This window comes from Eptatretus burgeri, chromosome 6 (assembly GCF_056783735.1).
Source record: "Eptatretus burgeri isolate ZD-2024b chromosome 6, Ebu_testis_v1, whole genome shotgun sequence".
Classification (NCBI taxonomy): domain Eukaryota; kingdom Metazoa; phylum Chordata; class Myxini; order Myxiniformes; family Myxinidae; genus Eptatretus; species Eptatretus burgeri.
The window spans coordinates 4348547-4374311 of NC_140966.1; the positions used below are offsets into that span (position 1 = coordinate 4348547).

Genomic DNA, 25765 nt, shown 5'->3' on the forward strand with positions numbered 1-25765 from the left:
CACCATCGATTTATAGTGGAGTAAAGGTATGCATGTATCATGTATCATCTACTCCTCCAAGAGGATTTCACCTGGGATGCTAAAACTTTCAGGGATGTCCCCCCCCTCCACCATCCACAATCCCCACCACCATCCCACACCCCCCTCCACCATCACCCCACAATCCCTACCACCATCCCACATCCCTACTCCACCGTCCCCCATCATAATCACCCACACAGTACCCACCACCACCTCTCGCCCACCTCCCTCCACCATCCACTCTTGAGGGATATCGACACCTCACGGACATGACAGTGTGTCACGGCACGCACACAAATTGCGTCAAAGGAAAGTATGAAACAGGACGATCCCATAATATACAAGGCACCTGGTCAGCCTATGATGGGACAAAGCATTCATCGCCCATTTTGTCCGCTGTGTCCATGCTGTTGGGCGATGATGGGTATTTCTGCTCATGTAATATATATACTGATTTATCAATGAATACAAAACCCCTCCCTTATAAGCCATTAATTCAACGGAAAATCAAATCCGACTGAGCTGAGGTGATCATGTGACCGGCGTTTTCATATTTAATAACATTTCTGCTATGTTCCTCTGAATCGCCCAAGACCCAAAACATTTTGGCTCTACAATTCCCCTGAAAGTGTTTCCATCACAAATTTTGTCTCTAATAATTTCTTTCAAATCCCACTGATCAGTTTCAACATTCTGAGAAGTTACTCATGGTTTTCAGAAAAAAATGTTTGCGTTTGGGTTTCCCTTTAAACCGGGTGTCCCAACTGCTGGCATTAGTTGGTGGACGTTAAAGGTCCCATGGTGTCCTTTCCAAAGAGTAGGTGAGCTCTCGCAGGCACCTTGGCCAAATTCCAAATTCTTGCCCTCACTACTTAGTCGAGTGCAGGCCTGACCAGCCGGTTTGTGAAAGAACTGGGTCAAACACTTCCAACCCCACAACACCGCAAGAACATGGGAATAATTGTGGCCGTTAAAGAAATAAGAAGAAGCAGAGAAGCAGCCTGATAATGGTCATGTTAAATTCTGTTTCTCAGCAAAATTTCCTTGAGGTTCTGCAGCTTATTTTCTCCATCTGACTTTATGCTTGATCGTGACCCTTTTTTGTGACCATCCTTGCTATTTCAGGATCACGGATAGTTTTGAATCGTTTACCTTGTCTCTTCTTGGCTCTTTGCTCGTCTCTGGTCCCAATGCACCATTCTACCAGGCCCTCATCGAGGCGCAGATTGGCAGCGACTTCACACCCACAATTGGGTTGGTGTTTTGTACTCTAGCTTTTGACTCTTGTTTTTCTTTGCTCTCTTTGATTGTCCATGTTCATCTTCTGCTCTCACCATTTCCTACTCATCTTCCTCCTTGGTTTTTAATCTTATTCATTTCTTGATTTCTCGAGTGGTTTTACATTCCAGCAATTCTTTTTCATCCACAGATATGAAGGCAATACAAAAGACGGGGTGTTTTCCGTGGGACTGCAAGGTCTAGGGGAGGGTGACAGTGCAACGGTTGTGGACGTCATAGACCAGGTCATCGCCCAGGTGGTCGAGTACGTTTTATGTGGCACTTTTACAGCATGCTATTCCATGCAGTGCCCATTCGGTGTTTGTCTGATTTATTTATTTTTAACCTTACTTGCCATGAGACTGCTAAGCATGAGGTACAGTGACATGTATTGGACACGTTCTTCAAATTTATCTGCTGAGCATTTGCATGGCACTTCCTTTGGCCATTTCTAATCTTTGTTCATCGTATTGTGTCAAATACGTACTTGCCCTCTCACCGTGCAATCCAGAAGTGGCTTTACAGATGAGCGTGTTGAGGCTTTGCTGCACAAGATGGAGCTTGGCCTCAAACACCAGACCACTAACTTTGGTCTCACTCTTGCTTCGGTGAGCATTAATCTTGTCATTACAAAACTACTGGCTTGTTTATTCCCACTGCTAATTATTTGTTGATTGTACCTTTAGTTTCAATTAATAAGATTTATTGTTTCAAAACCTTTTTTTTTTTTGCACTGCCCATTTCCCGTGGAATTTCCTTAATTTGGTATATTTGGTGTCTTAAGCACCAACTATACAGTATGTATCTATGGGAGAGGAGGAATGAATTTGGATTGGAGATTAGGATGGTTGAATATACTGTGTGGATGTGAGGGTGGGATGGTGCTGTTTTAATTTAAATTTTTTTTTTTTTTTTTTTAATAATTATTATTTATTTGTTTGTTTATTTTTGGTCACATTGCATTGTCCACACTCGAGGGTTTTTCCTGCTTTCAGGATTTTTTTCCCATTTCCATCGTCATTGAAAGGAACCAAAGTTTCAAAGCTTGAGATTTCTGAACTTGATCATTACCAATTTTTTTGTATTTGTATCCTTAAGAAAATGCAGCTTCAATGAATTCCCTTAATTTCCTTGGAGACAGCCACGTCTTGTTATCAGGGTCGCTGGTTGGCTATGAAGTGCATGTGACATAAATATGCAATGCAGATTTAAATTTGGGATATATCTTCCTTATTCCTCTGTTATTGTGCTCCATACGTTTTATTTATTTATTTATTTATTTATTTATTTATTTATTTATTTATTTCTTTGCTCGTCTTCCATTGCTTGTTCCTTTTAATTACTCTCACATCCTCTCCTTTACCAAACATCTCACACTTGCATTTCACAGATATTTTGCGAACTATTTCCTTCTTATTTGTTCACCATGTGCAATTGTTTTGATGCTTGTTTTGATGGTGATGCTTTATTCACATTGCATTGTAGCTTCTATTCAGAGATTGATGCCGAGGATGGAGTAAAGAGCTGAGCTTGAACATGATCTTGGAAATGTTATTGTACAGTGGAACTAGCCCTCTCTTCCACTATTTGTTTGTGGGACAAATTTTTTGATTCCATTAAGCCCAATGTATTTTGACCTTGATTGAACTGATCACCTTTAACCATTGCCAGTGACCAGTATTTGTTGGTACCAATGGATGACAAAATGCCTCAAAAGGGCAATAATGTCTAAATATTTACAGGGCGGTTGGCATCTCGTACATGTTTCAGTCATTATGGTGATTTATGACTGTATGCATGTAACTCATTAATATCCAAACTATTTTGTGAATATAATGTTGTTTCAGTGTCAAAATGAATGTTAACACAGAAGAATGATTTAAACATTTTACTAAACGCTGCATGAATGGAGGATTTGGGATATGTATAATGTACTGTCAGACCCCGACATTTGCGGGGGATACATTCCTGAAAAATTCCGCGAATGTCAAATCCACTTGTGGACCCGGGGTTGGGGGAGAAGACCACGAGGGGTGAACAACCTTGGGTTCCCACCAGACTCTTCAAAATTGCAGGCCGTCGCACTCGAATAACTTTGTGACGCGGTGGGTTGATAATCGACCGCAAATGCCAATAACTCGACCACCTGACTTAGGGTCCTCCATTTAATAAATACCGTTTACCTAAAGGTCACATGATGTAATTACGGGGAACATGCCCTCGGTATGCACTTGCTCAAACCGGATCACCTTACCAGATCAGATGCAGCCGAGTGAAACTGCCAACCACATACCGGCTAGGAAACAGATCGTTGGGAAATAGCGTCCCCGCTAAATGAGGGTGCAGGCCATGCTGGACCAAGGGAAGAATACACAAAAACGAGCGGGGAACATTTCTATACAACACATTTACTTGCAACCAAGCAAGGAAAAGTATATGACACAATGAATGGGGTTTTATTTTATGTACGGCAGGGGATAGAAAGGAATCTGTGGGGTGCGGCAAAAGGCAACTTACAAAAGAAGACAGAGTAGGATTATCTCGACTATCTTCTACAATATTACTTGATTTTGGACAGGCACCAACACGCACACGCACACGCACACGCACACGCACACGCACACACACACACGAAGAGTTAGAGAGCCAAGAGAGAGAAAGGTGAGGATGAGCACCCTCTAAATACCTGTGCTGTCGGCTGACCAACGTGGCCCAGGATGCTGAGGAAGGGGTAGTTGGACAGATACTGGTGTCTACGATGTGGGAGTGGGGAGGTGCGGTGTCGTGCCAGAAGAAAATGGGATTGTGAGTCAGTAACGTTCTTCATTGTGCGTCCACAGAAACACGAGATAGAGGGGTGTATATAGAGAGAGGAGAATAGATGCGTGGGAAGGAAGATCCCTAACCTAGCCGTGTGAAGGTCTGTATGTGTAATGTGGGACGCTCTGCCTGAGCGTTCCCACCTTGTGATATGGCGTGTTGTCTCCTGCCTGTTTATTCGCCGGGGCTCGTGGCAACGTGCGCTCCGCACTGGTTAGCCGTCCGTGGCCGGCGGTGAGTCCGTCTGGCTTCACGGTGGTGGCGGCACATCAACAGCATGGCACGGAGTCTCGAAGGATGGCAGTCTCGCTCGGATCAGGTTCCCGAAGAAGAAGCTCTTTTTTACGGCTCCGCACTCCCCCCTTTATAAGCTTCAGGCGAAGGGTGGGGTGAGGACCGAAAAGCAATGCGCTGTATCCCAAATCCTGCTCCACTATCGAGCCACAGCGGCCCTAGCCATGCCCCGCTGGAAACCGGCTCAGATGCCTACCATCTACTGGCAAGCTCCTGACTTAACATGGGTGCCTGCTCCCCGAGCCGGCACCCCGGCCCTGAACGTGTACCGAGTGTAGTCGAGATGTCTGATGGCAGCGGACTTTCTCTGCCACCCACGAGCTATTTTGCAAAGTGTGATATTTTGTGAAATCCATTGTATAATTGTTAATTTAAAACTCACTACAGAAATAATTGCCTGGAACATTTGCCGATTGGGTGAGCAATTAAACGTTAATCTGTTCTATTACGTGTGAAATTGACCAATCGATAACGAGTACACACTCACCTATTGTTTGTGTGGAAATGTTTTCAATGTGACTCATTTTAATTTCCAAATTAGTTGTGCTTTCTGAAGCATATCGATTCCAAATGTACTGAGCTATGTGTTTGGGATGTGAAGGCTGTTGAGCATCTGGCTGCTGCTTTTCCCTGTCGTAGAAACTCGAGGTTAACTTTTGCCAATGCCAAACTATTGTTTAACCCTTTAGCACTTGAACGTGCACGCAGATATGGTGTAATCATGTGTTAAATGTTGAACACAACCATAAATGAAGACAAATCACAAATTACCCATACTTTCAAGAGAATGTGTTTACCTGTTTAGGGAATGTAGTAGCAGTATTTATTTTATTTTTTTAGGTGAAAGTGGTGATGTAAATGTTGACATTGAATGGATGATTAAGTAGAGACACATTTTGAGGATTTAATGGGTTCCATACCCATGGCCATTCGTTGTGGATCTGAAATTTTTACGTCAGTCCTTGTGTAATAGACATTTTGGCCAACTCTCGTCTGCCGAGAAAACGGTAATCACTCTCATTCAGATAATTTCAACTGCAAGCTTGTAAGCTTGCTTAAAATGATTGTAAGCAAGGTAATAGGCTCCATCATCACTACAAACGCATTATTTTTCTTTTTTTTTCTTTCTCTCCCCCCCTCCCCCCTTCGAACAGCCTCATCTCTGAGCATCAGTTTGAATTCTGTCCCAGTCTCTCAACTTTGGCCATCCTTTCTCAGCAATGGTTGGAGGCCCTCAATGTCGAACGAGAGGTCAAGACGTTCTCTCTGGACAAATATCGGGTATTCAGCACAGTTCCTCACCTGCTCTGCTTGCCAGGCTCTTTATCTGCAGAATACAAGGCTATCTTCATGTTTGGCTTTCTAACTTCCTTCACAATCATGTACAGGCCACATACAGCTTTCGACAGAATTCTTTCCTCTCTTCTCCCATTCGAGGCTGGAGTACCCCAAGTCAGTGTCTCAGGCCCAGCGTTGCTCATCATAAGCATAAGTGACCTCAGCATTGCTCTGGAAAACCCTCTGTCCCTCTTTGCAGGTGACTACATTATGCAGCATAGTACCCCATCCCACCTGGAGGCAGGTAACAACTGCGTCACTCTGCTGATATGTAATTAAGTAAATGTCGGTCTGGAAAATGGAACATCTTTGAAGTGGCTATAGCTGTTCGTCACTGTTTGGAAAGTAGTAGGCAATGATTTGAATCCCATCTGGTTTATTTTATACCATTTTCGGTGGCGTAATGGTTATAGCATCCACTCTGAGTCTGGGTGGTCGGCAGTTCAAACCTGACCCAGGCCAAGTCATCCCAAAGATTTTAAACAACGTTACATGCTGTTTCTTGTTTGACACTCAGCATGTAAAAAGGATAGAGCACGAACAAAAATCATTGGTTGGCAGCCGTTGCACAGGATTTATGGGCCTAATGGCCTCCGACATTGAAGTTATTCAAAAGGGAACTCGTATTTATTCATTTACTCTGTTAAATCTCGGTCTCACCTTGTCGCTCCAGAAGGATTGTAAAATTAATCCAACTATCTACTTCATTGGGAATACTCTGGAAGATATTCAATCTCTTGAACTTCTAAGCCTCGCCTTCAGCCACACCCTTTCCTGAGCTGACCACAGAGCAAAGCTGGCTTCCAAAGCCAACTCAGGCAGACTGGGCATTCTCTGTTGTGAAAAATGAGAACTATTCAAAATCTACAAGTCCTTTGGAGAACTGCTCTTCTCCTGGGCTGACACCCTTGTATCACATCTCTCTCTTGGAATCGGTGGAATCTAAACCTCTCAACATTATGGGTATTATAACCCACAATTAGGAAGAAATACTCAGTATATTTATGTCATATCACAGGTTATATCACACTTTCTTTACTACCTCTCAACTGTTGTTGCTCCCTCTGCTCTTTTAGCTCTCCAACACACCCAAACTGCACCAGGATGCACACATTCTTACAGTAACCCCCGACCTGGTTAACCTATATAAATTTAGGCATACTGCCCACTTCAACTTTCGTGTTTCTCTTTTCCCCCTTTTGTGGAATGGCCTTTCTGACTTTATTAAATCCCCATCATCTCATGTCATCTTTCATTCCCACCCATGTTCAATTCTGACCAAATAACTCCCCCCCCCCCAATCCCATCACAAACATGTGTGCATGCGTGTGTGCACATGCGTGCTTCTTGTTTATTTAAGTGTGGAAAGATATGCGTTGTGTATGTAAAAGATAGACCATCCACGGTCCCGAGTGTGCTTTTTCCCCCCAGTATCTCTGCTCTGCTCCATATCTTTAACCTCCGCCATCGAAGATCGGAGGTTACTGTTTTCACCCCTTTCTGTTTGTTTGTTTGTTTGTTTGTGAACAGTATTACGGAAAAAAAACTCCTCGACGGATTTCGACGAAACTTGGTGGGGGGATTAGGTATGGTCCAAGGATCATGCCATTAGATTTTGGACTTGGTCCAAAATCCAATATGGCCGCTATGGCGGCAATTTTGAAAAAATATTTGAATTTAATTTTTTCTGCATTTCTACATGTTTTAAGTGATTTCCAACCCCCCCCCCCCCAAAAAAAAATTTAGAGAAAAAAAATTTTTTGCAACTTTTTTTCCAACAAAATTTCGATTTTTAAAAAACATTTTTTTGCATTTCTACATGTAAATGATTTCCAACAAAAAACATGCCAAAATTATAATTGCGGCTGATTTTGGAACTTCAGGTGGATATACCCATGTAAAATCAATTTCTGTCTCAAGGAATCGAGTTATGACGAATGAATTGAGTATGTAAAAGGGAAAGTTGCAAACTATAACTCTGTGAGCACTGTTGATGTCAAATTGAATGAATAGGATATCAGGTTCACTTGAGTGACCTCGCAGTATTGGCGGCGGAGGTTTTGCACTCTACAGAGTGCTCCCCCTCTAGTTTTCCCTGCATCTGGCTTCTGTGTCCCTCCCCCTCTCCTCCCCACAAGAGAACGAACTCTTGACAGCACCATCCGGACTGTTGCACCAGGGGAAATTTGTGGATCAACAGGCGTTCACGCCCCCACAAAAGGCATCCAATGGGCCAGAAGACCGCATGCAAATTTGTGGATTAAGGAGCCCTGAAGGCATGGTCAAATGCCCCCAAGGAGCGAATAAAAGGCCATTTAAAGGCGAGCTGTGTCTGGGGTATCTTTTTGGTTGTATTACGGTTATTGGAATGGGGCGCCCATGTTATTGGTGCTGCAAGGACTGCGTGCCTTGGTGCCAGTCATCCTGATCTTTGTGTTTGTGGAGGAGGAAGAACATGGATGTGGTGGAGAGCAGAGCCACCGAAACATCTCTAGTGTACTGTGGGTTGCTGGCACGAACCTCACGGCTGACGTGTGTAGGTTGCCGATGAACTGAGCGTCCAAATAAAGACCTGAGTGGGCTTTTGGCACCCTCCATGGCAGCCATGTAGGGACTTGACACCTCCTGGTGCCATGGTGCCTCCAGGTCCATGCAACCTCCGTTGAGGGATGTGACGAGCTCTGCAGGGCTCTTCGCTAAGATCAGCCAATCTGTCTCATGTTTTCCCCATTTGTTTCCTATTGTCGAATGAATGAAGTGCCCAAATTATCTCTCTAAGAATTCTGTGCATTGTTCTGTTTCGTGGGCATGAGTATCGGAAGTGGGTAAAGGGGATTATAACTGCACATTGCTTCTTGTAAATTCCCAACCCCTTTTTGTGGTTCCAAATACATGCATTAAATGACCTCCTCTCTGACTGATCCTGTTTGTTGTGACGGTTTCATCTGGTGTCTCTGTGGAACCTGTTAGTGGTAGAATCGGTCGTGGTCCTTGTGCCATGAGATACGCTGGCATCACATGACACTGTTTCTTGACCAAAGATTGAGATCTGTCAATTGTTTGCTTGTCGGCATGGCACTCACTCATCTCACGCACCTCAAATTTGCATGGTGATGCGCCTCTGAACACGGTATCTGGCAGGAGATCTCTGAGTTGGGGGACTGTTGTAGTAATTTTGAAATGACTCACTGGATCCGAACCAGGCAACCAGAAAGGTCTGGTAACTAACAATATATATATATATATATATATATATATATATATATATATATATATATATATATATATATATATATATATATATATATATATATATATATATATATATATATATATATATATATATATATATATTGTTGTGGGTGATGAGATTTGAACCAGGGTCCAAACCGTCACTCCTGACTACAAGTGTTGGAGGTGATGACATCAGTGATCGTAGGTGCTATTCACAGCTCAGCAACCATCGGTCCGATTCCCATCCCACCGGGCTGAGGCCTGCAAGCTTGCTGAGGGGTTTTTGGAAGCTTGAACTTGAGGTTGAGCACAAGTAGTAGAGTTCTAAACTCCCATACTGGCAACTTAGGGGGCTTGCAACTTGAACACTTGTCTCCAAAATGTGTGTGTAAACGTCACGTGTTTGCTCTTCTAAATGGAGTTTTAAACAACACAGCCCCATGGAACAATGGCACAAATTCAAACACAATTAAATGCAATCAATTTATTTACTACATCAAGGAATGGGGTACACTGAAAGCAAATTGATATAATAAGCAAGTCATATAGGTACTGCAATGACTGACTTAAATAATTAAGTAAAACACCGGCCACATAACTGATACGAAAGGCTGACACAGCATCACACACATGGACCCTCCATCGAACCCAGGGTAAGAAAAGGGAAGCAAAGCAAGAAAGCAACATTTACGGGGAATTCCAATAAACTGGAAGATGAGGGGGATGGGGTTCAGACCTGTTCGAAGGGGGCTGCTGGTGGTTTCATCCAAGCTAGTGTGAGTAGCACTTTGGTGTGGAAAAAAAAACGAAGCGAAAGGGCCAAGTCATCTCACTCTGCATCATCCAGCCAGCTCTTCTTGAGTGGTCTCCTTTACTCTCTCATTCATCCGTCCTCTTAATCTCAAGGACAGCCGCTTTGAAGCAGGCTGCCACTCACTGAGCAACACAGCTCCTGTCACTCCAGAGGGTGAAAGCCTTGTAACACCAGAGCATGGAGAAAAGCCCCACTTCACAGGTCATGCTGTCTCAGAGGGAGGTTGAATTCAGGAGCTCCATGCTGTGAAGGACAATGCCTACTTGAAGCAGGTGAGGAGAGAGTGAAGGAACAGGCAGGCTGTCTTCTCGATAAGACCAGCGAGGAGATTCCTGCTTTGAAGTCGTCTCCGAGATAATTGCAGGGCAGTAGATTCGACGAGTAGAGGGAGTTCAGCAACTATGATACCTTGCCGTGTGTAACAGAAGAAGTGAGACTGAATCTCACCACCCACCATGTAGCAGGGTGAAGCTGGTTCTTTGTCATCAAGGAGGAATGGGTTCACTGAAATATTCCAGGTTCGCATACAGTGGACTCCCCATTCCAACTTTACTGTTTGAGTCTGTTTTAAAATGAATTTCCCCACATGAAATTCAGTGCACAGCAGCTGTTCCTTCTCTTTCTACATTTTCTTCTCTCTTTTCTCCTGATGCAAACTGTTGGTATTTTATATCTTCCTCAAGCTGTCAGTAAGCCTTTTTGTCTTCATTTTTTTGTGGATTCTCGAGGCCACGGCAGCCTTTGGTGCCTTTTATCTCAAGTTTATCGTTTCAGAGGTGCACTTCAGCCTTCGCAAGTGTCATTGTGATCTGACCAGACGTTCAACAGCCAAAACAAATTTCATCACCCAAAAGCACTAAATTCCTTCAAGGATTAAGTGAATATCTTGTTGAATAACTTTGAAGTGAAGCAGAGTAAATATCTTGTCGAAGGCTGCCTGACAATTATATGTTTAATACTGGATTATAACACTGGTGAAATAATACAATTAATATGTCCATAACAACATATAGTTATATTGTTGCGGGGCCGGGACGTCGACCGCGGGCACGACCGCTGGATGGAGCCGCAAGTCGGCTCAACCGATCGCCCAGAATTCAGATCGTCGCCCCGGATAAGTCTGGAGTCGACGGGTCCTCTATCAGACCGAAATTTGCCAATGTATAGACCACGTGGGGTAGGGTCGATTGCCAATTTCAATTTACCTAAATGCCCACGTGGTCCAACTTCCCGCGAATTTCACCTTCGACGGAACTCGTACGAAAACGAGCCGCTTCGCGCGCTCGTTCCGTGTGCTATTCCGAGCAGTTGAATCGCCAAGAACCGTCGGTCCAAATGTCCCCTTAGGGCTGTAACAGCTTCAACTAATTCTCAATGATGCGTCATCTTGAACCAATGAAAGAAATACAAAACGAGCTGATACATTGAACAAATAGGGGTATTTATTTACAATGGGCAGGGAGGGGAACACAAAGAGCAGAACTAAACCGACTATTGAGAATGCAATTATATTCATCACAAAGCACTTGACAGTTTACTACTTATTAGACGGGTGCCACGAACACACACACACACACACACACACACACACACACACACACACACACACACACACACATACATACATACATACATACATACATACATACATACATACATACATACATACATACATACACACATACATACACACATACATACATACATACATACATTCACACATGATTGGACCAGCTGTTCTTTATTGAGACCTATCTCGGACCTGCCCGCCTCGTGCGGTCTTCAAGGACCAGGTCCTCGGGGCCGAACTGGACCCACTACACGATCTGGCCGATCCAAGCGAGTGAAGTCGGCAGGGCGAAGGCTGGCGGGAGAAGACCCTCCGTGCACATACACTTTCCAGAACTCGTGCGCGACCAGAACGACAGGAGAACCAGCCACGAAGAACGACAGGAGAGCAACGCGCGGGGAACCAATGCGCAGAACGACGGACAACAACATGCAGACCGCGCCTATATTTATACCCCCCTCTTCGGAAGGGGGGGGGGTGCCTCCTCGCGACCCTCCCTCTCTCACTGGCTGGTTTTGGCGTGCAAAATCGCTCTTCGTTTCTCTCACTGGCCAAAACGAGCTGCAAGTTCCTTCATTGGCCTGGGGGGGGCGGGGGTTGGTGACGTCACGGGTGGGGGTGGTGACGTCACGCGGAGCCCTTTCCTCCGGTCACAGGATCTGATTGGCCGGGCGACGGTCACCTCACACGTTGCACGCTGACTGGTCGAGGGCCGCCGTGCGGTTCCTCCTTGAACTCCGCCTTCTTCCAAAGGACTGCCCCTCACACAAGAAGTTGAGCAACATGTTTCTGCAGGGGCTCCGCCCACCCCTGACATCGGTCAGAGTGAGATGAAGGAAGTGAAGTGAAGGTGTAGGTGATGCGGTGTCGTCGGCGTTGATGTCGGTGGTGTAAAAATGAACGAAAAGAAAACCTGACTATTAAAATAACTCCACAGCGCAGGAACATTTAGTTACCCATTAGACTAGGGTCGGGACCCTAACTGGCAACATGTACTTACCGATATAACTGATCTAAAGGACCTGTATGTTGTGTGCTCATGGCTTCCAGATTAGCAAGACTATACAGTCAGATCTGTATAGAGAGACCACTTGAGGGAATTGAAAAAGTGTCCTTTATGGACAGGTAGTCTATCCGTACAGGTGTGAGGCCACCATTTTCCTGCAGTACAGCAATGATATTCAAGCACAAGTACACAGAAAGCAAACCTACCTTGGTGACCTTTATTTATTTCAATTATTTTCGAAAGTGATTAATTCATTTCTCACTCGGTGTCATTTTGGCAGTCACATTTTTATCTCCAGTGTTCTACTTTCTTGAAGAAGTCTCGCAGTGTCATCTCTTTACATGTTGGTGCAGTTTGAAGAATTTGGCCTCATCCTTTTTCCTCCATGTCCCTGCAACTCTCCTGCAAAGCACTGTAAAAGCCTTCATGTCAGCAAGGCTTGCAGAAAACTCCTGGAGGTTCTTGATCTTGTTCTCTACTGGTAAATTGACATCATCATTATCATCATCATCATCATCATCATCATCATCATCCTCGTCATTGTCAGCCTGCCTACGCTGCAGATCCTCAATGGTAGCTACCAGCCGATTGTCAGATGTCGTTGCAATTCCAGCATCTACAGCCACAAGTTCACTGAGAGACATCTGGATGGTGTTCTTGTAGACAGGGTCCAGTTCTTCATCCTCATCTTCGTTTGCCTCCATGTTATTGGCATCTGAAGCTCCAACTCCACAGCTCTTGAAATACTTGTGGATTATCTCATCCACATCCCTCCATGACTGATGGATCCAATCGATGGCTTAAGAACATTATTTTGCAGAAAATCAAGTGTCTTTCAGTCTCAAGTTTTTGCAAGATGCCTCTCAGCTGTCTCTTCCTGAACTTCAGCTTCAATGACTGAATGATCCCTTGATCCATACGCTTTGTTTTTGAAGAAGTGTTTGTGGGAAGAAACAGAAGCTTCACGTTCTTCAGTTGGAGGTGAGGATGGCATGGGGCATTGTCTAGCAACATCAAGATCCTCCTGTGTTGGTATCCCATTTGTGGTCGAGTTTCCTCGTACACTTTGAAGATGTTACTCGTCATCCATGCTTCTTGTTAGTGTGGTAATTCACAGGCACGTCCTTCCTTTGCAGCTTTCCAAAGCAACATGGCTTGATGGACTTTTCATTGATTAGAGGCTTCCCTTTCTCATCCAAAGCATTGGTGCATAGCATCACAGGGAAACGTCCTTGTACCATTTCCCACGGAAGTCCTCACCTTTGTTATGGAGCATCAAGTCCACTGATGCCTTGAAGAAAAAGCTAGTCTCATCCATGTTGTCAATGTCACACAGGTCATAACCAGCACAAAATTCAGGAACCTTGACTTTCCATTCCTTCACTGTAGCACTGTCAACACCGCTACTCTCGCCACTCATTTTTCCGAAGGCGATGTTATGTCTCCTCCTGAAAGCTTCCAGCCACCCATTGGATACCTTGAGCTGCTTGGCAATTGTGATGGCCTTCTCTTAGAACAAAGGACCAGAAACAGGAAACATTCTCACAGTTGAGTCCTTAAACCACTCATGGAGCAATGCATTGATCTCTTCATTTCCTGTCTCATGAATTTTTATTGTCCTCAAACTTTTCCATCCTGTCTCTCTTCCTCTTCACAGTGTTTTGTATCTGTGTCTTTCCGCGGCGATGGCCTCGCATGTTGAGCGTCCCGATGATCACTCTGCAGCTCATCTTATGCTGGCTGTGGATCTTGATTACCTCCATTTTTATCTCCAACTACAGCTGATGACACGATAACTTCCCTGGATTCATAATAAAAAAAGCCATAGTTTGAGTTAGAGGATGAATTCCTTAGTTTATCACACTGAATTTGAAGATTGAAAACGAAATCCAAATTGGAGCAGATTATAGTAGTGAGCATACAGAATTGATGAACGATAAAATGCAAATGCACTGAAACATGGAACTTGGAAGTTCCATCTTCCAAAATGTAATTTTTTTTTTCTTTTTATATGATCTACGACTGTAATGGAGCTGTCACTCATCTTGCACACATGGACATACAGACGAGACACAACACAGGACTATTAAATGAGACAAACACCGTCACTGAGTTTTGGGGAAGTGGTGTCACGTCTTGAGATACTCAGGGTACCAGCAACGTCACAACAATGGTGCCGCTTTTCTCACCGGTTATTCTGGGGGTTTTTTTCCATTGTCTTCCCAGCATTGTTTGTTTGTGCTCTTCCTTTTAAATGCTAAGCACCAAGCAAGGGAGCAGCACATACCATATTTAAAGTCTTTGGTATGACCACGATGAGGTTCGAACCGCCGACCTCCCAGACACGGAGCAGACACTCCAACCATTACACCACAAAGTCTGGTATCGATTGCAGAGGTCTTAAGAGATCTGTCGGTGTGTTTTGTCTGAAAATTGTTTTGTCCATGGAAACTTGACTGAATTTACTGATTTACAATGGAATCGATGACCAAATGTGTACAAATTTGAGCTTACAAAGGGAAGCAAATGCCTGCTGGTTGCATTAGGTGATTCTGCACAGGTTATTTAACACAGGTTTTCTCCTGGTGAAATTTAAGTGGCCACTATGAACAGGTGGTCGCTTTGTGAAGGTGGTCACGAAGGAAAGTTTGACTATATATTGTCAGAGAGTAACACCTGGGTGGCGTTCCTGTGCCTGACTGGTTTGCTTGCTTCAGCATTATTTTTCTCTTCATTTACAATCACTGCATTGTGTATGCTTTGTTCTGCAGGCAGTGGCTTCCACCTGGAATCATGACGGTGACCCTGTGGAAGTGTTGCGGGTTGAGGACCATGTCCAGCGTCTTCGTGCCTGCCTGCGTGATAACCCCAAGTACTTGCAGGAGAAAGTGGCTCATTACTTACAGGTATGGATGCACACATACTTGAATCTTTGTTTTATGAATGCATTATTTACTTTCTTCAGACTCGGACAATATGTTTGCAATTGTATGTTGCAGTTTGTTCCAAGCTCAATTGGGAGGGTTTCCAAGGAGGATTTTGTTTGCACGTGAGACTAATGTTGTGTCGTACATCGTCTTTGCTTTTGCCAGCAAAACAAGCATCGTCTCGTCCTGACGATGTTGCCAGAGGCAGCTTTTGGAGAGCGCCAGCTGTCTGCTGAGGCTGAGAAGCTTCAAGCAAAGATTTCTAGCCTTGGAGTGGATGAACGAGCTCACCTAGTTCAACAAGGTACTTGGACAAGTGCTTAATGTTCAGAGCACTCCACATACTTTTCAGCCAAACGTCTTGTACTGTACTTGCCTTCTGACAAGACCTCTTTCATCACAGTTTTAACAACTGATCTTCAAAGTTGCTGAGTCATGACTGCAAGATGAATAGATAGATAATAACTCAGAAATTGTTGACTTGTGAAGTGAGCCTGCCTGCTTGAGCAGAACACATGTGACTTTTTGAAGTACTCGTAATGATTTTCCAAAACTATTCCAAAATCTGGGCTTGATTTTGGAATTTTTATTTTGTATGATTTTATTTGAAAAAGATATTCTTGTTTTGTTGATTCTTGCACTTTCAATGTTGTTTGCTGTCTTTCAAATGTAATTTCCATGAACAGCAAACAACATGTGATTGAATAATTTCAGGCCTTCATCTGCAGCGGGAGCAGGACAAAGATGACGCGTCTTGCCTGCCCACACTGCGAACTGTCGATGTCCAGCCGAAGATCTCACCTACCATCATGCACATTAAAACTACCAGTGGGTTTGTCTGGCCTTTCATCATTTCTCTCAACTTGCTTGTTTCTCGATGGCAAAAACCTGGTGAATGGTTTATACTGAATGTTAGGGCAGGAGCACTATTTTGACAGCCTTTTGTGCCTTGTTTCCACAAGTGCCGTACTCGTATAGCCACACTACATTTGTCCTGAGTTTGTAGTATCTCCACTCACCCATATTGCCAATAGACCTCAGCCAGAACCTACAAAATCTTCCTCGTAGGACTGCCGGAACAGTCAGGATGAAAGCCACAGGTTCATTTGATGCCCGTGTTGTCGTAATGTCATCAAGTTCACATTGAAGCATCATTATGTCCACTTGCTCTTCAAGCCATTTCGAGACGGTGCCCTTTTTGACGGTCACCAGAGAACTATCAGACTCGGAACGACCATTGGAGCTTTGGGTGGGGTCGAGGGGTGGTGATGGAGAACATACCCTTCCGCGTAAAAAATAAATGCTACTTTAAACCCCTCCATCCCACCCACTCTCTTTATAAAAGTCCAGAATCCATGAAACCATTGATTAAATTACATACATCACCAATGGCCAGACGTTGGAAAGGCGAAGGAAGGGGTGAGGGAAAAACAAATGACAAATGCAAACATACATTCTGGCAGAATGATATGTAACAATAGCGTTCTTTCCGAATTCTACTTGATCCTTAATAAGCAGTTCAAGATTCAAAGTAACGATTAATTTACAATGCCAAAAATGAGCTATATTGGAATGGGAGAAAGTCGTTCATCCCCCACCCCTTCATTTGTTATCTTTGCTTGCTAAGATCTCAGGATGGGAGGAAAAGCAAGCATGTGGCAAAACAATCGACAACAAGCTGATAGGGTCAAAGGGGAACAAGGAGACAAAGGCATCACACATGAGTGGGACAAAGGATAGAAGGGTGCTGGGGCTGGCACTCTTAGAGAGGGGGCACATTTATTAATCTCATTTGAAATTATAACATCCAAATTGGTTGCTGTAGAGTGGCTGAGTGCAAGCTTTAAGTACCTTTGATTGTTCAGTTTTACCCCTCCCCCCTCCTCCAAGTGTAGTGATGGCCCCCCTCACACCGACCCAATACCAAACTCGTCAAATTCTCCTGGATTCCATTGTGAGACCTTGAAGCCTTGTGTACATTGTCATGAGATAAGACCTTGTTTCCTTTATCACCAATGATAAGGCTATTTATTTTCTGCACACTTTATGATGAGATGTACCGTACTCTTTGCAGAGAATTGTTGCTGCCAAAGCAATTTACTTGGCACACGTTGGATGTTATACGTTGTCTTTAAAGAGGGCAAAATACAAGCCACACTCTTTAAAGAGTTTGATTCGGGGTGGTTTGATGTTGCCTTCCGAGCAATCAGTCGGAGCATGAATTTGTAATTTGTTCAGGGTGCTGGCCATAGCTCGTCCACTCTTCGTGAAGGACACTGTGGGATCTTTAACATCCACCGACTAATGCTGGCAGATGGGACACCCCAGTTTAACTTCCATCCGAAGGATGGCACACACAAATCGATGACTCACCCTGCCTGTGAAACACCAGGATGACGGTTTATGGCTAGGTCAGGATTCTAACTAAGGCGAGACAGCTGCGAGTGTGCAAACGTCTACTCGAGGCAAACCTGACGGCCCACACTTTACAAACTTAACAATTCCATGTTTTTATACATTTTGTTTTGTCGATCGAAATTTGCCAGTTAATCACTCTAAAATTCCACAGTCCATTGTGCTGACATGCGTTTTCATTTGACCTCCGATGCTTAAAATATTCAATCAAACCATAAAGCACTTCATTTTGTAAGGAGGTACACAGGCATTCTCTCTCTCTCTCTCTCTGTCTGTCTGTCTGTCTGTCTGTCTGTCTGTCTGTCTGTCTGTCTGTCTGTCTGTCTGTCTGTCTGTCTGTCTGTCTGTCTGTCTGTCTGTCTCTCTCTCTCTCCTAATTTTCTCTTGTAAAACAGAATCGTACACTATGAATATGAGTGTGTTATTCATTTGTCTCATCTGATGAACTTAGTGGAGTTTACTATTATTTACTGCAATGCAGAAATTGACCCTTTACCAGCTTTACCTCTGGGTTCCATGTCACAAAATATCACAAAAAAGATCTGAATACTTGCAAGGGTTATCATCATCAAGTATGTGGTCTAACATAGAAAAAGAATAAGAAAATTTGTTGCACTCCTTTCTGTTGTCAGACCGATTGAGTCCATTTTGTCAATTTATTTTGATGGCCATATGCTTGTGAGTTTTGTATATCCATATAGTATACGCTGAAGTACACCAGGTAGCACAGCCTGGCCAGGATTCAAACCCTGGCTAAACAGCTTGGAGTCAAGTGTGCGTACCTCCAGGCCAGGGGTTCTCAATTTTTTTTTCTTCTTCCGTACCTTTTGAGGTCTTTCATTATTGGTCATTTTTATCTCCGCCACCGAAGGTGAAGGAGGTTATGTTTTCACTCCTTTCTGTCTGTTTGTCTGTGTACAGAATATCTCAAAAAGTTGTGGATGGATCCCGATGAAATTTTGTGTGACAAGAACAAACTAGATTTTGGTGAAGATCTGGATCTGGATCAAAGTACTCGAATTTTTAAAGTGATTCTTCATCATTGAGAGAGAGAGGGCTCAAAACATTATTGGAGTGAAGTGATTCCATCAACACATTTGGGGTCGCCATTTGGAGATTCACAGCGATCATAAACCCTTGTTGGGTTTATTGGGAGAGGACTGACCCATTCCTTAGATGGAATCTCCAAGAGTCATTTGTTGAGGAATAGTTCTCGCTGCATATTCATACTCGCTGTGGTATAAACCGTGGAAGGCTAATGGTAATTGTGATGGATTGAGTAGGTTACCCTTGCCAGAGAGTCCAGTTAAAACTCCCAGCATGCCTTAGAATGAGATGGTCATGCACACGATGAACACTAATTCATCTCCAGTTACCTCAATGGACATTAATAATTGGACAAGGAGGGGCCGATTGTTACGTCAGGTCTACAGGTACCTACATAGGCGATGACCTGACCATTGTTCATGCGAGGAACTGAAACCTTTTTTTTCAGTTGGAAAGAACAATTGAGCGTGGACTGTGATTGTATCTTTATATGTGGACAGTAGTTCAGAGCTTTGGCTCTTTTTGTATCTTTGGCTCTGAGTGAAACCAAGAGTGCAACACACTTAACCTTTTTAACACTCCATGGCTTTGGATAGCGAACAGTTCAATAACAGCATCAAAATTCAACTTCCTTGCTGGAAGCACTTCCACCGCCAGTGACAAGCTTCCAAACTCGTCAGTCGATCTTGACACATGGTTAATCTCAGGACATTTTTAGCTCTTGCCAGTGTACCGAATGAGCATTCCGCCTGTGCAATGGTGACCGGTAAGGTACAGAAGATCCTAAGCACGATGGAGATATCGGGGAATAAGGTGTCGAGTTTTAACTCGTGGAGATTGTTCAACAGTTGAAGTGGTGATGGAGGTGTCTGTCCCAGATTGGCTGTGTGGATTGCTTTTAAGTGTTCTATTTCATCCACTAGAATACTAGATGCGTAGAAACATCAACACTGTACTTCTCACAAAGTACTCCAGCTTGTTTGCATACCTCTTCTTGGTTCAAGTTTGGGGATTTCCACATGACACCAAATGTTGCCTCATAACGCCTGGCCATGTTTCCAATGACATTGTCCAGACTAGAAGGGCACTCGGAAGAGCGCATACCTCCGCCCTGCAATGCCTGATCCACGAGAACATATCTTGCCCAATAAATTTTTGAAATATCGTGCTATATATCGTTTTTGAGCCCTCTCTCTCAATGGTGAAGAATCACTTTAAAAATTCGAGTAGTTTGATCCAGATCCGGATCTTCACCAAAATCAATTTGTTCTTTTCACACAAAATTTCATCGGGATCCATCCACAACTTTTTGAGATATTCTGTACACAGACAAACAGACAGAAAGGAGTGAAAACATAACCTCCTTCACCGTCGGTGGCGGAGATAAAGAGCATTGGAAATTTGACGCTTGAAACAAACTTCTGGATTGGAATCCATCACCTCTTTGCTTAATGTCTCGTCTGCCAACTTTTTCATCTTTTCTCTGGCACCATCATTGAGGTTGCCATACCAAGTCCTCAGATTGAGGTCCTCAATTTGCCTTTTTATATTCTCAACCTCTACATTGGATGTCACATCTCTGGCTTGCAGAACTGTGTTCCTGAAGCTGATTGCCATGAGGACTTTAAAACAAACAAGTCTGAAGACGACGATGGTTCACGAGCGGTATTTGACGATGTAGATTGTTTCAGAAGTCAAGGATGAGACAATGTGATAATGTTTGACCAAGTTATAAAAAATGATCAACATGATGTGATGCGAGTGACAGGTTATTCGCTGCAAAATGTCGAAAACCCAGTTTCGTTCAACAACTTTCAAAATTTGACCTTTACATAACCTTTAAAGGTCACAAAACAATGTTGTGGACTTTAAAATAAGGAAACAGGATACGTGCTATAGCTTATTGGAGCTAGTTCGTCGAAGAAGGTCGAAAACCCGGTTAGATTCCCACAACTTTGAAAATTTGACCTTTGTGAACTTTAAAGGTCAAAGGTCAAAGATTATGACCTTTGGTGCAAAACTTCCTCTGGAACATTCCAGGAACAATATAACGTCATATAGGCTATATGGAATTTCGCACACCTCGGATTATCCATACATTGATGAAATCAGCGTAAAAACAAACTTGAAGGGGGCGCCACGGGCAGGTGTTCGAGATAGAGCAAAATGGTTTCAAGACTTTAGGTGGGGAATGACCTCAAGATTATGCATAAAAAATATTGTCATCCTCGCTCTCAAAGTTTCGGCGGTCGTATGATTTTTATGTCAAAATTCGAAATTTTCTAAGTTCGTGACCTTGTGACCTTGACCTTCTTGACCTTGGGACGAAAATGAAAAATCAAGCTCCGTGGGGCTATGCAGGTGGTATTGGGCTAACCAAATACCGAAACCCCTGCCAGATTTGACAAACCCCCTAGGAGAAGATGCAAATTGAAATCGGCTACCTCCTAAAAACACAATTCACAATTTTCTCAGTTCGTGACCTTGTGGCCTTGACCTTGGGACGAAAATGAAAAATCGAGCTCCGTGGGGCTATGCAGCTGCCATTGGGCTAACTAAATGCTGAAACCCGTCAGATTCGACAAACCCCCAAGGAGAAGATGCAAATTGAAATCGGCTACCCCCTAAAAACACATGTTTTTTGGGTGTGGCTCTGCCCATAATTGGCGCACCACGCACATTTTTGGGAAAACACAACTAGATCATGAAATAGACCTCCCACCAAATTTTTTTCAGGATCGGATCAAAACCCACGGAGCTATGCTCAGGACAGACAGACAGACAGACAGACAGACAGACAGACAGACAGACAGACAGACAGACAGACAGACAGACAGACAGACAGACAGACAGACAGACAGACAGACAGACAGACAGACAGACAGACAGACAGACAGACAGACAGACAGACAGACAGACAACAATAACGAATATAGTGGTCACTTATTTTTTTCGTGAAAATATTTTTTCACTTTTTTTGTGAACCAATAGAGGCCATGAGGATACACTCAAAACAAATTCACGTAGGTATGAATGCTGTTTAGGTCAGATTGAGTCTCTGCTCTGCTTCAGATCCTGTGCTATTTCAATGGCCTTCTTTATTCCAGGAAGGTGAATTGCAAAAGGCTCAACCATGTCTACCTGGGCAGACCAACGTGTATGACATGCTGTGCAGAGAGGAGCCAACGTTTTCCTTCAAAATTTCCCATCTATGCGGGTTGGAGCTCAACACATTGTCGAGTTTTGGAACGACTCCAAAGAGCGTAATTGCTTCTGGGACAACATTCAGCGGCATGAACGCCACACAGATTTAAGCTGTGACGAGCACAGGGCGAGTATGTGGCTAGCGGATTGTCGTTCTGAATATGAACTTGAGCACCTTTGTAGGAGCCGCTATTGTTTTTTTTTTCCACTGTCAAACCCTTGGCCACGGCAGTCTGCAATTGGTATGTTGTGTTTTTTGAAGGTATCATGGATTAGTCCTGCAATCGCTTCACCTGTTTTTTTTATTGCAATCCACAAACTCGAGGAATCTTTCTTGACTCTCGGAGTTCTTATTTTCATCATTCAAGTGAACATAGCGCAGAATAAACGGTTTTTTTCTACGTGCGCCAAGTCATGAGTTGCATCGACAATGAGAGAAAAGTATTGTTATGTTTGTGGGGTAGATGGAAGAATTTCAAAGTAAATGTAGGGTTGTATCATTTGGCATGGTCCGTGGATGAGCAGGAGACGTTTTGATGCAATTTAAGTCGGGAAAACTGTCAGCTTATGATTGTTACGTGTTCCACATGGTGGGGGGGGGGGGGTGGTGCTATAGTAATTAGGTAGGGTTTAAGGCTAATTTCTCCCAGTATGTGATTGCCCCATGACCCTTTTCTGCGTTTTTGCATTTACAAAGCCGGATATAAAGAGGAATGATGCTTTAACAACAACAACTGGTAGGCCATTCCCCGAGGTGTGGGATTGGTTGGTGTGACGTGAGAGAAGAGGGGAGGATTCAAAAGCAGATAGTTGGGTGAGGTACACAGTGGAGACGAAGGGGACATGCTTGCTGGCTTCTTCCCGACACGCCAAAGACAGCTGCACAATTTTCGTGTTCTTGCTGTGTGATTTGCCCACATGCTGGAGCAAAATGCTTGCCATTAATGGTTGCCGAGTCATGAAGTTGTACGTTTCCGAAGACAGAAGAAGAGGAGTGCGTCTTTCAGCAATAACTCGACATTATCCAGTGGTGTTTGAGGAGGAAGATGGGCTGTCATTGTGAGCGGACCTGGTCTATGAGAGGAGCGGGGTCGGCACGTTCGTTCGTGAGAAGAAACTGTATGAAGGTTTGTGGCCCTTAACGAAGGAGGACCACCGGTGTGAATTACCACGTACGTTTCCCAACCAGAGAGCGGTTCGGCACCATTTTGGGTGTGGTTTCCCATGCACGATGATGCGGTTCGATCACCAAGCTCCTCAAAGATCATCTCTGGACGCCCATTTAAGTGCCCGAATAAATGGAGGGATTTTCTTTTATTTTATCTTTCCCCTTGTCTGTTTTTGTAACTGTGTGTGGAGACGGCTTGAATTTACCTCACGTTTTACTACATCATGCTTTGATTTATTTCCAACATAAATATTTGATTTCTGTTCATTAAACCCTATTTATTACGATTGCTTGTGTCTGTCTATTCGTTGTGGGTTCAAGTCTGAATCCTCGTGCTTCCGTCTGCTATGCGTCCTTGCTGCCCTCCATCCCACACGTGAGCTATAATCTCCAAGGATCACGTGCTCGCATCCAAGGTGGAACCGTTCGGCTATCCGTCCAGGTCTGTGTTAACCGGCATGGACATGTCTGAAGTCGGGAGTGTGGGATTGTTGATCAGGAGTGGGATTTCAAAATTCGTTGGGACCATGACATTTGGTGTCGGAGCGAGCTAAGCTTTAAAATAAATAAAAGAATGGGGAATCTAAATCTTTAAACTATCACCTCTCTACCATTGAGGGAGAGGGGGTTGCAGTGACCGAGGTACAAATTGTCTAGTTAATTGGTGTCAAGAGAAAAGAATGCTTGGAATTTAAGGGAAATATATTGTTGTGGCCACGGGTACTGAGACACCATCTTGTCGCTCAGGGGGATTAATCCCTGGTTGTCCTCTGTGGAGTCTGACCTGGGGCCACCGCTCACAATTAACATTAAGGTATGGTGGGTTGTTTTAAAACCACTAACGCCATCCAGTGAACCACGAGTTCCAGTGTCCACCGTCTAATTATTCCGTTTAACTAGAGGTCACATGGTTACCTGAGCGGGGAGCGTGCCCTCAGCAAACCACCAATATTATCTGATTAGGTTTTAATTAGGGCGGCCGAGCGTTTTAACCGCTGGTGCGTGCCGACGATATTTGGTCAAATCTGTGGTCATTACCTCCCAGTCTATCTCGGTTCGAACAATGCTCCACCAATGGTAGGAAAGGACAAACACGGACAGGTTGGAAATCGACAAATAATTTATTAACAATAAAACAAATAAATAAAAAGAACTTTTTATTGTCTGAGGTAAATACAGAATGAATTTCAAAGCAAAATCAATCAAAATGCCAGGAAAGAGACAAAGAGCAGATGCTTATCGGGGGTTGACTTACAGCTAAACACAGACAAGGGTACCCAACGGATCATTCAGGGGGAGCGGAGGGGAGAATCGACTCGCTCACCAGAAAGTCATTCGTGAAGCAAAAACGTCCTGAAATACGTGCGTGCGTGTCATGTCCGTCGCCAGCACCCAGCTTTGCTGTGCACCCTCTCCGTTAACGCAGCCTTGAACTGCAATCGAAGTCTGGAGAGCACCGAGATCATCCGTCGTGGGTTTAGACCCTGGTGTTGTTCTTGACCGACCTGTGCCTCACTTGTTGGCGGCGCTGCTCACACCCACACGCGCACCACACGCTCGCTTGCCGTAGTACTGGGAAGGACGAAATGTCTCGTCTACGCTGGTCAGACACCCGCTTCTTACTCGCTTCTCTCGCCCTTTGCTTTTTCCTCTCTCCTTTTGCTTTTTCTTTTTCCTCATGATTTTCTCTCCTCACGATTTTCTCTCCTCACGATTTTCTCTCCTCACGATTTTCTCTCCTCACGATTTTCTCTCCTCACGATTTTCTCTCCTCACGATTTTCTCTCCTCACGATTTTCTCTCCTCACGATTTTCTCTCCTCACGATTTTCTCTCCTCACGATTTTCTCTCCTCACGATTTTCTCTTCACAATTTTCTCTCCTCACGATTTTCTCTCAGAACGTACCTCTCGCTCATTTTTATATCTCCGGGCCGTCTCCACCGGTCAGTCCGCCCCAAGCTCACCCCACCCCACTGGTGCATAGTTACCATGACGACCCGTGCGCTCTCAAAAAAGGTGGGTGTCGGAGCTCGCGAAAGAATGTTGCTGAGGAAAAATGAGGGCGGGCTTCAGAGCTCATGAAAGAAATGTGTGTAAACGTGTCTGTCGTAGAGAAAAAAGCTTCCCATAAGAGAGGGGATCTATCCTTTACCCTTCTCAAGGCATCACATTCAAGATCCCATTAGACGTGGGGATGGGGCTAATCTAAACATGCATTTTAGGAAATAACTGTCTGAGGACCTGGATGTGTGGTGCATTCATTGGACCGGATTCTAAAATCCGTAACAATATTTTTTTTCTGAGAAGATTGAACGTGTGTGGGAAATGGCGGACACGCACAAGATGGCGTTCTTTGTGTTAGATAGTGATGACGAAGGAAGCGAACTGTGGGTACAGTTGGTTATTGTGGATAGGTTAGGAACCTTCCACATTCCTGAGCCGTCAAGCCAGAAAACGTGTGTATGGGCTCTCTGGGTCATGTTGGAACAGTTGAAGAGCCAAAATGAATGCAGGGATAAATAGATGGAACGAATGAACAGTGAATTGAAGGGACAAATGAAAGGAGGAGGAGGGACAAATTGATGAACAAAGGAATAACGTGGAAAATGAGAAACAAAATTGTTGAAC

At 44.0% G+C, this 25765-nt stretch overlaps 1 protein-coding gene across 3 annotated transcripts in view; it reads left to right on the forward strand.

The window, feature by feature from the left end:
• Positions 1 to 25765, forward strand: part of PITRM1 (pitrilysin metallopeptidase 1) — an 87158-nt gene that overhangs the window by 36342 nt on the left and 25051 nt on the right. For all 3 annotated transcript variants that reach the window (XM_085883769.1, XM_085883771.1, XM_085883770.1), the window contains exons 11-16: positions 1147 to 1275; positions 1451 to 1564; positions 1811 to 1907; positions 15147 to 15281; positions 15468 to 15606; positions 16017 to 16130. In XM_085883769.1, coding sequence (XP_085739895.1) covers positions 1147 to 1275; positions 1451 to 1564; positions 1811 to 1907; positions 15147 to 15281; positions 15468 to 15606; positions 16017 to 16130 — 728 coding nt within the window. The remainder of the gene's footprint in view (positions 1 to 1146; positions 1276 to 1450; positions 1565 to 1810; positions 1908 to 15146; positions 15282 to 15467; positions 15607 to 16016; positions 16131 to 25765) is intronic.